This window comes from Anser cygnoides, chromosome Z (assembly GCF_040182565.1).
Source record: "Anser cygnoides isolate HZ-2024a breed goose chromosome Z, Taihu_goose_T2T_genome, whole genome shotgun sequence".
NCBI lineage: Eukaryota > Metazoa > Chordata > Aves > Anseriformes > Anatidae > Anser > Anser cygnoides.
Genome location: NC_089912.1, coordinates 64,295,090 through 64,310,021, shown reverse-complemented (window position 1 = coordinate 64,310,021; position 14,932 = coordinate 64,295,090). Strand labels below are relative to the sequence as shown.

General features: G+C 48.9%; 1 protein-coding gene across 9 annotated transcripts in view; it reads right to left on the bottom strand.

The window, feature by feature from the left end:
* Positions 1 to 14,932, bottom strand: part of RUSC2 (RUN and SH3 domain containing 2) — a 54,380-nt gene that overhangs the window by 13,410 nt on the left and 26,038 nt on the right. For 5 of the 9 annotated variants that reach the window (XM_066987644.1, XM_066987647.1, XM_013200522.3 and 2 more), the window contains one exon: positions 180 to 2,258. In XM_066987644.1, coding sequence (XP_066843745.1) covers positions 180 to 2,151 — 1,972 coding nt within the window. In that variant the 5' untranslated portion in view covers positions 2,152 to 2,258. Of the gene's footprint in view, positions 1 to 179; positions 2,259 to 2,491; positions 2,588 to 7,883; positions 8,037 to 14,932 lie in introns of those variants that run through there. The other 4 variants (XM_066987646.1, XM_013200526.3, XM_066987648.1 and 1 more) reach the window with 3 other exon arrangements.

Sequence of the window (14,932 nt, the reverse complement as noted above, 5' to 3'; positions counted from 1 at the left end):
AGCCACTTGCACTGATCTGGGTCTGCAATAAGCACAGCAGGGCTTTGTCCCAGAGACCAGTAGACCAGGGAACTGTACAGGCTGCGGTCTCATTGCCATGCACATTCCTCTGCTGCTCCCCTCTAATCCCAAAAAGCTTTTCTTGTTACTTCTCCGCTCTGCCTAGTTTGGCTCCTTACCGTCTGCTCGGGCTCTAACATCTCTTTGTCCGTGGCCACTGGCAGAGCTACCTGAGAAGCTGGCATCTGCCTCCGTCAGCAGGGAGAGAGAGGCTTGCTCACCTGCCCCGTGCCCACTGGGGACGGTCTCAGTGGAGCCCGAGTCTTTGGTGGAGCACAAAGCCTGTCTGTCCCCAAAAGGGTGATTCAAACAGAAGCCCTCGCAGCTCCGGTTCAGGCCGTGGACGAAGGGCATGGGTGGAAGACTCTGGCTGCGGCGAGCTCTTTCTTCAAGAAAGGTTGGGCAATCCCGCTGTGTCTCAGGGATAGGGGAGAACTCCAAGGAGGAATCGCCACTGGACCGGAGCGGTGGGGAGGTGCCGTTCTTTTTCCTGCCTTTAGCAAGTTCGGCAAAAGATGTCACTCGCTTCGGGGGAGAACTCTGGATGGGTATCGCTGGGCTTTCACTCAGCTTGACCGGACAGCTCACCATGCGCTCCAGAGAGCCCAGCCTGCTGCTAGGGCTCCTGTCGAGGTTCTGATCATAGCTCCTGGAGCGCTGCCGGCTTGTGTTGAGGTTAGGTGGCGACACGTTCACATAGACCTGGCCCTCAATCATGTTCTGCGTGGTTTCTCCCTTTGTCTCCTCTTCACTGCACTCCACGTTGCTTTCTTCTTGTCTCAGGTCAGGCCTTCTAAAAAGATAGTATTCAGTGGGCTGGGCTGGGCTACCTTTGGTGTGGTCTTCCGAGCAGCTTGTTATGGACGATCCTGCCGGGCTGGGGGATGATTGGGAAGACAAGTCACACGTGACTAACTTATAATAATTCTGAGTAGCCACAACAAGCCGTGCTTGGCTCTGGAAGCAGGCAGTGAGGTCTGAGCTCTCTGAAGTGCAAGGCTCACAGTGGAGGTGGTAGGAGTTGCAGTTAGCATCAAGGACAGGTGAGGAGGAGTGGTGACACTCACACGCCTTCCCTGAACTCTCTGGGTGATGCGACTCACATGACATCTTGGAGTCTGTGGGTGATGAATGCAAATCCAGGTAAAAAGCTCCCGTGTCTGAGTGGCTGCAGAAAGAAGAGTCACAGGACAGGTTGGCTGAATTCAGGTTAGATCGAGAATGGCCGTTCATTTTGTTGTAAAGAGCACTGAAGTTCACCAGCACCCCATCGGAGCTGTTGCAGGAAGAGTCGCTGATGTAGCCCATCTGCTGGTCAATCACTTCAGACTGACTTGACGAACTGTAGCAGCGACAGCGATGGAGTTCGGAGCTGGAACAGCTGCACGTCCGGCTGTGCAGGGCATCCTGATTCCTCAGTGATTCACCCGTGTTTTGGTTCCACTCCTGGTCGCCACCATCAAAGGAGAAGCTGGAGGAGCTGCCGCGATGGCAGCTGCATTCATCCAGATCCATGCGTTCGGTGGCCTGGTGGCAGCGGTTTGCATTGTTCCTCTTCTGGATGTCGTCACTGCTGATTTTGTCCTCCTGCCCATCTACCACACCGGACCGGCTGGCCATGTTCCAGGATTTCACAATTTGGTTGGAGTCGTGGAGGTGGAAAGGAGGCAAAGCTAGCTCATGCAGGTGAAAAGGAGGTTTGCCAGCCACAAGGGAGTTGTGAAGGTGGAAAGATTTCTGACCCAAGTCATCCCCAAAGATGCTGATGTCTTCTCCCTCGTTCAGTAAGAAAGGGTTGTGTCGCTTGCTGGCACTAGGGACAATCAAGTCCCTCGCTTTGCCTTCTCTGTTTTCTGAGGCCTCTGCTGAGCTTTCGGAGGCCTGGAGAAAGCTGCTGTACACCAAGGAGTCGGTCTGTGAGACGTCTCTCTCTGGAAGGGCAGAGGTCCGTGTAACGCTCAGATCTGGCTGACAGAAGGGGTTGGTCCTTTTGTTCACGGAGCAGCACTGTCTATCTGGGACCTGGCAATGCACCAGGGGAATGTGATGGACAATCAGTGTCTCGCCAGTCAGCTTTGGTGGACTATCCATGGTGAGGAATGCTCTTCAGGACATCAGTTAAGTTGGTGCTACCCATGGGCAGGTAGGGCTGTGCATGAGAGGCTGGTAGGACACTTCTCATGGGGGAATTCAGATACCTAGAGAGAGACAAAAACACAAAGAAAGTCACTTCTCAGGAAAGGCAGTGCATATTTAAAGCATCGTTGGTTTGACTGAAGACTTCATGACCTAAACAGAGTGGTCCTTGTCAGCACGAGTACCTGAGCAATCTTCTTCAGGGAAAGCATTACAACGGAAGACAAACATGTCCCTCTCTCTCTGGACTCCAGGGACAATGCTTGTGCTTCTAGATGACCCCTCTCAAACTTACCTGGGGTAACTGATTTCACTCAAGTGATCAAAGGAGATCACAGGCTTTGTGTCAAATGAAAACCTCACTGCTGACAGCATTGCAGACTCACAGGAAAGCAGGCAGAGAGCACAGGGTCTGAAATGAGGAGCTGCACTCTGATGAGGGCAATCCATCTTCTCACATTGGATTCAATGTCTTTACCTGCCTTTAGGTATCCTCAACTTTCCTTTACAAGCAAGACCCCTTGCTGCACTGCAGCACTACAGAGACAGAGGTCAGGGCACAAACTGGAAAGCAGGAACAGACTGGAACGGGAAAGCAGCAACAACCATTCTTCTCCAAAACCCAGGAGGCCCCATGAGGTCCTGAACTCTTTTAATGGTGCCCAGGGAGAGAGCCAAAGTATGCAACTACTTAAGCACACGAGGGCCTCTCCTGTGAAAAGGAGTAGATGATTCTGTCAGAGAGGCCATGGGGAGCAGCTGCTGATGGTTAAATAGGTGCCATGCAGCACGCTGCCTTCTGCAAACCTTTTGCTGATGGCTAAGCCTCACCTCAGGCTGGTTCCTCTTATGGTCCTGGGTGCTTGGTTCACAGTCCCCTACTGCTCTGTCACTCTATGTGTGACACTTACCTGCTTATCTGAGTATTTACTGTATTTTACAACAGTACTGCTTCAACAGCCCTTTGGCATTTCCTTCTGCATTTCAGGGAAACCAATGCAGAGAAGCTGGGGGGGTGGGGGGGGGAGCAGCTGGGGCACCAAGGAGGTGGAGAAACCAGAAAAAACGTTGAGCCAGGGTGATGCTGAGGGGAATTAGGGCTCTCAAATATCAGCCCCTAGTTCTGAAATCCCCAGCCCAAACACTGTCGGTCAGCAATCCACATCCCACATCCCATCCAGGCATCCCCAGTGCTCACAGCACCCTGTCACCACATACTGTGATCTCTGGACACCAGGACCCTGGGTCTGCTGCCACCAGTGATCTTCAGACACTAAAAAAGTGACTTTTACAGTATCTAAGTCTTTATCTACATCAACCCAGTGTGTGTGACTATGAGCTGATAATGGATTTGGACTAGAGCCTCAAAGGCACATGGGAGCCTAGAAAAGAAATTGAGAAATGTAGGATAAGTGAAGTCAGAGCAACAGTGTAAGCAATGAGACAGCTTTACAGGAAGATCAGGAGCTTCAGTTCTTCCAGCTGCACAGCATAAGAATAGCAATTAAAAAATGCTAAAATAAAGCTGATCAAAAGAAGTACTTTCCTCCCACGCATAGTACAGATTCTTACAGAGACAGGAAGTGTTGGCAGAAAAAAAAAAAAGAAAGATGGAAACAGACCTGGTGTTTACAGTAAAAACCCAATGATGTAAAAGCTAATACTAACACTAGTGTTAGCAAGCTGACAAGCCTTGTGGATCAGGCTAGACTCTACCAGAGACCCATATGAGGGACACACGACACACGCCCTCACACCTGCTTCTGCTGGTATGTTTCAGCCAGGATTAGGTTCTGAAGTAGAGAGGTCACCTGGACCACGTCCAGTGGCTTGTCGTGAGACCCTAAATTCCCCGCACCTATAGTCTCCTCGTGCTTATACCACCCTTCACTGCCCTTTCAGCCACTCCTCTGGCTCCTTTCCCACGGCCCTGCAGTAGCTGAAAGGCATGAGTCCCTTCTCAGTCCGGTTCCTGGGAGGAGATCGTGTACCTCGCGGATTCCCACGACCACATTGTTCAAGAACCACCATCAGCCACAGCAGCTCCTGGCTCTGTGCCTGGCACACACACGCTGAAAGTGGTGTTCAACAGCTTGGGCAGTGTTCGCGCCCTGTTTTGATCCTTGTGCACTGTTGATGGTACTTGTAGCAGCAGGAGTCCCTGTTTGTCCTGTCTTTCCCCCAGCACTGTGGGAAAAAGCCAGCCCTGCTCTCCCAGTGCCCTCTTGCTCATTCAGACCTCCCCTTCCCTCATTAACTACCCTTGTAGCTGGTTTTAACACTTAGATGGCATCTCTCCATAAGGCTTTGCTGTATTTTGGGTGTTGCCACTATGTGACAGCTTGAAAGGCATCGTTTTGAGGATCCAGACCGTGACAACCAAACTGCCTCACTGCCGAAGCACGGGACCTCTGCTGCTTCTGGGAGATGGCTGCCTGGAGCACCGGCACCCATCCGCTGACAAGCCCTGCCAAGTAGCACGCGCTTCACCTCGGTGCAGATGCTGCTGTGGGAGGACAGGGATTGCAGAGGCACACTTTGACATTTCACAGCAAAATGTCAAGGGAGCTCGCGCACTCCCGGCTGTCCCTCTGCAGCTCTGGCTGCAGCACGCAGCGCTGCCCGGCTATTTGGTGTCGGCGGCAGCTGTGATCCACTGTCACAGATGCTGCAGCATCTCTGCCTGCACCTACAGCCTGCTCCCAGCACGAGGCTCTGAGGTCCAATATCAAAGGGGGCATGCTGCCAGCTCCTGCCAGGAGCCATTCTTCTGACACCTTCCCTAGGGATACGCGTGATTTTTGTCTGTGCATCCTCCTGTCCCAGGGATGCAGGGAGGTTAGGCAGTGGCACTGCCAGCTCAAGGATTGCTCATTTCCCAACCCATTCTCCCTGGCTGTACCATCTCTTGGCTCTTCCTCCCTGATTCTGGAAGACTGCAGAAGGATCCTCCCTCTTCTGTTTAGGGTATGGTAGGTTGAGATCTACACTAGGGTGTAAAATCCAGCAAGAAGAGCAATTCCAGATTCTGCTGGCTTTGACCAGCTCTCTGTAAAGCCATCACACCCCTTTGCAAGGAGAGATTTCCAGAAGTAGGGATAGGCAGTCTGTACCCAGACACTTTTAGCCAAATAGGTTAGTTCTTCTTATTTATCACTTGCAATAGCACAAGCCCACAGAGTGATGAAGCTTTCTCAGTCCTATACACACAACAGCAAACACAGCATCACCCAGCAATGGAAAATGGAAAAGTGTGTCACAGCAGCACAAGTCTGGGAGGCAAGCAAGGAGCACCGTGACTCTAGACGCATCAGCGCAACAGCCATTTTGATTACAAACATCAAAATTCTTTACCTGCTCCATACTGACACCATCTGCTGCTAAAGGGGGAAAGATGGGTTGGTTTATACAGTCAGCTCTCTCTTGAGGTGCTTACTGGTTACCTGGGGAAGGCGAGGGCCAGACACCTCATTACCTGGGGATGCTTTGGGCCAGTCAAGGTCTGAGCACTACACAGAGGCCTCCACCTCTCTCCTCTCCTCCACCCTCAAAGGCTGAGGATGCTGCGCTGATTCGAGGGTTGTCAGTGCAGCTCCTTGGCCTCTGAAGCACAGCTTCACTGTATCACTGCTGGGAAGGTGCAGGAGCCATCCGGGCCTTGCCTCCAAGTGCTGACGGTGAGGTGTGGTGGTCACAGACCTCCAGGCTTATCCTGCTATCCGTTACCACTTGTCTACCCAACACTTCTGGGGTTCCACCACCGATTGCTTGATAGCCTGCTCTGCTCAACGCTGGCAGCTGCACGCAAAGCGTGGCTGGGTCCAGAAGACAGTGACCCAGCTTTTCTCACAAAATATAAAGCAATAGCAAGGGAGGCATGCAGAGATTTAAGAAATAAATGTGATTTAAATGCAAAAAGACTGTGCATAGAGAATGGAGGAAGAAGAGGCAGGAGCAAGATCATCAGACCTGTCAGCTGGAGGAGGTGCTGGCTTTTTGGAGGCTGGCTTTTCTGAACAGATTACTGTTTCTACAAATCTCAGCCACTTCATCTACGAAATCAAATGCCCTATATAAACCTTTTACCTGTGATAGTTCTTGGTGCCTCTTTCTGAGGCTGATGGTTTCAGTCATCATCATCTTCCTCACATGAACCAAGATCAAGCAAGTGACTCAAGGGTGAAAGATGGAAAAACGGGGTTAAAAGCTGGGCATATAGTTCCATAGATGAACTGGCAAAAATCCTTTTGTATTGGAGCTGCTTGTTATTTAGGCATCGTTCCATGTGAATCCCTGACTCCTGCAGAACATTTGCACTAACACAGCTGAAGAAGCCATACTGTTCTACACAACAAGCATGAGCAGAAATGCTGCAAAAAGCAGCACTTTGTGTAAGCTTGCAGCCACGGGCACAATACAGACATCTGCTCGTTGCTCCATGCAGAAAGAGGGCTCCAGTTCACTCCCTGTAGGTTTACCTCTGGGTGAAAGGGCTGGGAGAAGAGCTCAAACCAAAAGTCACCCTCCAGCCACTCCGCAGGACAGGCACCGTGGAGGTTCTCAGGGCTTGGGGCAGTGGCTCACTGGCTGTGCCACCAGTTTCCAGGATCCCAGTAACGCTGCTCACCCCTGTCCCAGCTTTGTCAAGCCAAAAGCTGCCAGAAAGCACTGTTTGAAAGCACTGAATGGTTAAAAAACAAAACAAAACAACTCAATAGGAAAATTCCAGCGAGCTGGAGGGCATTCAGAGAACAGCATGATGAAGATGGAGCAAGGGGCACAGGGTGAATGGCCTGGGGACAGAACTGAACTATCCAAGTGAGTAAAAAGGGAAGGGATTTGAGGACTCGGGAAGCCCGTAAGCTGTAGTAGGGTGGGACTAGCTAATGGTATGTGTTTGGACATCTGCTCATTTATTGCCAGTTAATACTACAAACTCACGCCTTCATTAAATGATTTAATAAATCATCCAGCATGTTTAATGAAAGAAAAGGTGCAAGAGGAAATAGCAGTTGTTCGACTCATCCTAAGCCTTCTGCTGCCCTTCCCTCCCTCAGGGAACAGGGAGCAGAGTGAGGGTGGTCTGCCTGGTTCCAGGGTGAATATTCCAGCACCCAGTGTTTACGGGGGACTGCCGCAAGATCGAAGGACTAGATGCTTCTTAAATTTCTGCCTCAGGTCAGGCTGGTTCCTCCTGTGGTCTTGAGCAAGTTCCTGAAAAGACCACTTTCTTTTCCACAGCAAGGTGCTGCCTGGGCCAGAGATCTTTGCAGAGGTTTCCAGGACAGCCTGACTAAGTCCATTATTAATGTATCATTACATCCCAGCGCTACATAGGATTATGATGTGTTCAAAATGGAAACTGCAGCATGTGCCGGTCAATCACAGCCTTGTGCACGTGACAGCAAGGAGCTGCTCAGGTCAGGGAAGAGAAGCTTGCCAGCAGAGATGACAGGGCGAGTGAGATGAAAGTAATAATAGGTAGTGCGTGCGTGCCTAACGATGACACAACTAGGATGAGCAGGTACTGCCTCCTAGTCAGAGGAAAAGAAGTCCCAGCTGTTTGGGGCATTTTGAGTTACAGAAGGCGTTAACAATAGCTCAAGCAGCACCTCCATACCAGCCACCACTGGACAGTGACAGAACCAGTTTCTCCCGTGTCTGTGCTCCCTTGCTCCCTGACTCACCAGCTGGCATGTGGCACTCAGCAGGAGCCGCTTGCAGGCCGTGACTCAGGGACATGGCCTGGGTGATCTGGGCTGGAATCTGCTCCTCCTCCTCCTCCAGCCGTCCTCTGACCCAGCCCCCACCACATATGCTCCTAATTACCATATGCAAATCTGCAGAGGAGAAAGAGACTCTGATGTTAATATCTCTCTGAAATTGCTGCTGAATTAAACTCCAAGCACAGTAAATCCTTTCTTATCGCAGACACTGTAGTGGCAGCAGCAGGAGGAGGGACCACATTTCCATAGCATCTTTCAGCCTGAGCACTCTGAAAGCACATCTAAGATTGTGCAAGAGCAGAAATTACACAGTTCCTTCCTGAACCATGGATCCAGCTGGGTTCTGGCGCCTGGCTGCTACGAGATTCCCAAAGTCCTCGAGAACCCATGCTGAAAAGAAAAAGAATCCTACAAGCAAATGAAATTACTGGGCAGACTCAGTAGCTCAGATGTCAGGCTGAACTCCTCCTTGGCTGCAGTTTCTCCAGGGCTTAGCCACGAAGCAGGGCAGTGACTATCAGGTGGCTACTTCATGAATATGCTCTTTCTACAGACATGACCAACTGAGGACCATGTCTGTGGCTTCACGGATCAAAGCTGGTTCCCTGACTTGTGCCTGGAGGCACACAAGACGGCAAGGCTGTTCCCAGCCTCTCTGTTATATGGCTACATGCAACTGTGAGCAAGCAGCCGTCCTTGCTCAGGTGTGTGTTGCAGGGGTGAAGGCTCCTGAGATCACAGCAAGAGGCAGAGAGGGCACAGATGCTTCATATGGGTGGGAATGTTCTCAGCATCAGAAATTTCAGGGGTTGCTGGGGATGTGAAGCATCCCTAGAATTAATAGGTCACAAATCTCTCCCACTGGGCCCTCAGGACTTTCCTAACATTTCCTGGAAGATGGCTTCAGACAGCTCGGCTTTGCTCAGACTGTGACAAAAGAGAGGTCCTGCTTATCCAAAGGTTATGGGAGGATAATTTCAGAAGTTTCGTCTGCACAAAGAAAGCAAATGAGTACAGTTCCATCTCAGGATGGATCTCTAGATCCCCTGTCACCTTCGTGACATGGGGAAAAGAGATGAGCTAAGCCCAAAAAGGGACAAAGAAGGCCTGTCTTCACAGGAAATAAGATCTTACTGCAGCGCAGGTCGGCACATACATGCTCACAAGCCACTCCATGGCTGCATGACTTCATTATTACTTGCTCTCTATCCAGATTGAGATGGCAACGTTTTTCTATCAAGACCATGCCTGGCAGGAATCACAGCTGCAAAGCAAGCCCGAACCCTTACTGCAAGGCAAAAGTATCAGCGACCACAGATGAAAATGCGAGAAATAAGGAGCTCAGTCGTAAGACAGCTCAGGTAAAGAGGCTGTGAAATTATGTTCACTGTCTGCTTAGCCCAGAGCTCCACGTATATACAAAGCACTCAGTATCAAGTGAAAAACAACCATTTCTGGGACAGCAGATTATAGGTGTACAACCTAGATGTATAACATTAAGTTATAGATCTAACAACATAGCAAAAGCAGAATGGGGAGCAAACGTGGATATGGTATTCAGTTGAAATTGAAGAAAAAAAAAAATGAGGAAAAAGTTCTTGAAACAACTACATTATTACCCACCCCCCAATCCACCACAAATAAAACTGCTAGAGGTGTCAAAAAGCCCTTACAGGATAATTTTCAGACTTGAACACAGTGGTGGTATAATGGTTTGTTACAGCAGCTGTGTGAATAGAAGCAATGCAGGTATGGCGTTACCTCGCAGTGATGGGCATCAGTTCTGCCAGCTATCCAGAATACCTACATTTGCAGAGCTTTATTATTTTTAAATTATGCAATTGTACAAGGAATTTAGTACATACTGTGTGCAACTGGATCAGAAGCCCCAAAAGCAAACACAAACAGAAAAACATCCCAGCAGCAGGCTGGTTTTATTAGATGGTCCTCCACGCACTGCAAATCTAAATGGTTTTTCAAACAGCAGCTATGTCCAACAGCTGACTCCTGCCAAGACTGCGGAAAACTTTAACCCTTCCCAGCTCTCAGCACATATTGAGACCGTGCAAGATTAGAAACTGCTCTTTGCCCTACACAGCAGGTCTTGATGTGACCTCCCTGCCCAAAACAAGTCTACCAAGAATGCTGTTTTTTTCCAAGAATTAAAAAATCTAGGGCGACTGTTGCCACTAGCTCAGAAACAGAGGGAGGAGAAAGAAGCCATGGACAGATGAACATATTTAGCCTTCATGGATCAACAGCCTCAGGGAATTTTTAATTTCAGCATGGGAGCACAGAAGTCTGTGGACTGAATCAGATGGCCAGTACAGCCCAGTCCTTCGCCTTTGGCAGCGGAGTTCAGAGGCTCAGCATGAGGTGTAATAACCCCAAAGTGTACAAACAAGAGACTGGCTATTCCATTTTCCCCCTCTCAACACAGGCAGCCTCTACTTGAGAATGCTTTATGCCAGAAGCAGGTTTCATAACCCCTCCATAAACAGCTAGGTGCCCTTAAAATCATAGTGCTACATATTCTTGACATCCCTGGTAGTGCCCAGTTTTTTTTCTGATTCTTTGGGCCCTGTAACATCCTGAATCATTGAGCTCCATACGTAATTACATGCCACAGTAGTAGCTGTCAGTCAGTCCTTTTGAATGTACCAACATTTACCTTCATTACTTGTCCTTGTGTTAGGGCAGGGAGAGCATTTTATTTCCTACTGCGTTTACCACCCCTCTGAGCAGTCCCAAGGTTTTCATCCTGCTCACATACAAGAGCTGTCCCCATCCCGACACCCGTCTCTCTCCACTTGTGTATGTGTTTGCACGGCGGCGAGGCAGAGCTCAGAGGATCTGGATGAAACTGCAGCATTAATTTACATTACAGAATATTTTCCATGCAACAGAACTAACAAAAGGCAAGCCAGAACCTTAATAAAATACTTATGAAGCAGACCAGGCTCTACTAATGATTACAAATACTTTTCTTCTGAGAGGAGAAACTTATCCCTCAGCAGGGGCTGGCGACTCAAACCAAACTCGGCTTGTAAAGCTCCGGCTGGGACAGTGATCAGCTGCCCTGAGTGAGACATTTATTTTAGGATAATGCTCCAGAAGACAGCTCATGTGCTAATTAGGCTCGGAATGACTGGGCTCAACAGAGCATTAAGGGTCTAACTAACTAAATCTGATAACCCTGGATTAACCAAGGTCTTCTGCTAAGGAAAGTCTTGCTGGGCTGCAGAGGATGCACAGACCTATAGTACTGGAGAAAAAGGGAGAGCAAACAGAGATGATCCTTGGCTCTGTACTGGATGAGCAGGTCAACGTTCCTGGGGATGCACCAGAGGGATGACCACTCTGCTTTAACTCACTTCAAGCACGTTCAAGAGGGTAGAGGAGATCCCTCAAGACAGGAGGCTCCCAGGCCTTCCATTATAGGACATGCCCACATTTGGAAATCTTCTTTCTTGAAGCTGCTGTGTCTTCTCTGTACCAGAAGTCTCAAAGAAGACTACATCACGTATCTACATCACGTGGTGAGGAAGAATTTGTCCCTCCTAAGCCCTTACACTGAGATAGGGCTCAGCTCAACCAGGAGGTTTCAAAACTCTACAACTTCTGTTCTGAACATGTGCTATAAATACACTGGGTAGTCTTTGTTATTCACACAAATGCCAAGCTGTTTGGGAATATTGCTGGGCTTTGAGTTTAACAGCAAGATTCATGGACTAATTAATCACAGTATGTGAAAACTATTCCTATTATTAGTTTCAAATAATCCTCCTTAATTCTCTGGAATACTTTGACATTACAAGCTGGGCAGCACATCAATCACTATCTTCTTTCTCTAAACCATTCATTATTTCATATTATGAACCCTACAGTTTCCCATCTCACACAAATAGTTCTAGTTTCTTCAGTCTCTCCACTTCTGAAAGTTTTCCAGGACTTTGTTCAGATTCAGGACTTTTTCTCAGTTCCCACCAAGTCTGTAGTCATCCTTCTGAGCTGGGGTGACTAATTCATTGCACACACTTTCCCAATCAGTGGTGGGATGCCCTCTGCTTTATGTATCAACATTAAAAGACGATAATTTTCCATTCCTTTTCTTATGTACCTTAACATTTAAATATAGATGTTCATTAGTAAAGTTCCTCATGGCCAGCATGACATCAAAAGCATGGCTTTTGGTAGTTCAAAGCCAGATAATTTGGAACCTTGCAAAGTATACTGTTGTAGATTTCCTTGTTAAACTCTTCTACCATTTACTTAAGTCAGCATCACGCTCAGAAACTCCATGCTTACAAAAAGACTAGCATAGAAGAAACCAAGGGATTTTTTTTTTACAAATACACATTCTCCGAGGAAAGGAGTTTGTTTTCACTGCCTCTGGAGTGTGATTTGTGGGGGTTTTGCACCTTCAACTTCCACAAATACTTAGGGTAGGTATGTGGGGAGTTTTACCTGTTTTCATGCAAATTCTCTTTCTGGGCCCTCAAGAGATAACAGGGTCCTCAATGGCTGACTAAGGTCTGGACTGAAAGAAATTTTGTCTGGTGAAATTTGCTTATTTAATCAGTGAGGTCTGGTGGCCTGCCTCCATGAAAGAAGATTCTCCTTTTGCTTTTATCAGCAGGCCAAGAGGTTTTTGTGGTTTTTGTCTTTTAACCTCAACTTGTGCCAAGGGGAAAGCAGGCAACAAGATAGGAGACCAAAATACTGCCTGTGGAACATCCTCTGTTAAAGAGAGGAATCACCCCTCTGCACCTCCAGGACAAATACAAACAAGTTGCTTCAGTTAAAAGTATTTCTACACCCTGCAAAACCAAACCATGTCAGCAGCACAAAGCCTGGGAGGGGTCAGTTACAGAGATGGAGGCTTTTCTGGGGGTCTGTAAAGCTTGTGCAGTCACCAGCAGAAGCACAGGGAATAGAATAGATCAATGACTGCTATCGGTGTCTCAGCAAGATATGGTCAAAAGTATGTTGAACGACCTGCGATAGGAGTGTTGCCACATTTGTGTGATAACCGCCATCATGCCCACTGCTTGTCAGTGCTGGGACATACCTGTTTCTGACAGTTTCTTCTCTCCTCCCTTTTGATTGTGCCATGAACAGACCAACCCTACTGACCTGGGGGATAGAGACCTCTAGGAATGTCTGAGGTCTCTCTGTGCTCGCTGCAGCCTCACCTTCCCTCTCCCAAGTTCCCCCTGAAAGGCAGGGAAAAGAGGAAACAGAGAAGGAAAGCAAGTGGGAACAAGAAGGCTGTCAGGCTTACATACATGAGGAGTAGTCACCACCTTCAGAGTGCGTTATACATCCAATAATTATAAATAGCAAGTGTCTGCAGAAATGAAAATGAGGCATATGACATGGAGCTGAGGCAGGACATCTGAGTAAGGAAGATGCTCCCCTCAATGGCCATTTCAAGCACTATGACCTGCGGTTGGAGGATAACTCTTAGCAGTAGATTAAGTAAGATGCCACTGAATATGGATTAAAGAGAACATTTTGTTGGCAATAGAAAATGACTAAGTGCAGATGCCTGCTGAAATCCACTTGCTGTTCTTCTGAAGGGTCGAGCTACAATCACTGCTCATGATAAGCCATATTCAGGCAAGAAATCCCTTAAGAGTGACTACAACGGTTCACGTGCTAACAAGTGGAGATGGAGAGGGCAGCCACAGCAAGCCAGACCTCAGGGCAGATGTGTCGCTCCTGCCATGGATCACAAGGAACGAGGCAAAGCCAGGGAAGATACTCAGTGTGGGCCAGCAATATCTTGGGACCAGAAATACGGATTATTTACACCTCCACTGGATCTTCCTGTATGTGGGTTTATGACTTTATCAGCTGAGTTACTGGGAAAGGTCTGAATGTTGGTCCACAGGGGGAAAAATACAGTGCAAGCAGGCACTGGAAATAGCCTCACTACAAAGAATAACAAATTTCCCTAGCACAATGTCCCCCAGGGCTCGGTACTGGGGCCGGTCCTCTTTAATATCTTTATCGATGATCTGGATGAGGGCGTCCAGTGCACCCTCAGTAAGTTTGCAGATGACACCAAGCTAAGTACGTGTGTCGATCTGCTCGAGGGCAGGAAGGCTCTGCAGGAGGATCTGGATAGGCTGGAGCGATTGGCTGAGGTCAACTGCATGAAGTTCAACAAGGCCAAGTGCCGGGTCCTGCACCTGGGCTGCAACAACCCCAAGCAGAGCTACAGGCTGGGAGATGAGTGGCTGGAAAGCTGCCTGGCCGAGAAGGACCTGGGAGTATTGGTGGATAGTCGGCTGAATATGAGCCAGCAGTGTGCTCAGGTGGCCAAGAAGGCCAACGGCATCCTGGCCTGTATAAGAAGCAGTGTGGCCAGCAGGTCGAGGGAAGTGATTGTGCCCCTGTACTCGGCTCTGGTGAGGCCGCACCTCGAGTACTGTGTTCAGTTTTGGGCCCCTCGCTACAGGAAGGACATGGACGTGCTCGAGCGAGTCCAGAGAAGGGCGACCAAGCTGGTGAGGGGTCTGGAGAACAAGTCTTACGAGGAGCGGCTGAGGGAGCTGGGCTTGTTCAGCCTCGAGAAGAGGAGGCTCAGGGGAGACCTCATCGCTCTCTACAGTTACCTTAAAGGAGGCTGTAGAGAGGTGGGGGTTGGTCTATTCTCCCACGTGCCTAGTGACAGGACGAGGGGGAATGGGCTAAAGTTGCGACAGGGGAGTTTTAGGTTGGATGTTAGGAAGTACTTCTTTACCGAAAGGGTTATTAAGCATTGGAACGGGCTGCCCAGGGAGGTGGTGGAGTCACCATCCCTGGAGGTCTTTAAAAGACGTTTAGATGTAGAGCTTAGGGATATGGTTTAGTGGAGTACTTAGTGTTAGGTCGGAGGTTGGACTCGATGATCTTGAGGTCTCTTCCAACCTAGAGAAATCTGTGAATCTGTGAATCTGTGAATGGACCAGATGGGTCATTTTCCCTGCCGAGAAGGACATCTGTGAGGACAGCTATGCTAT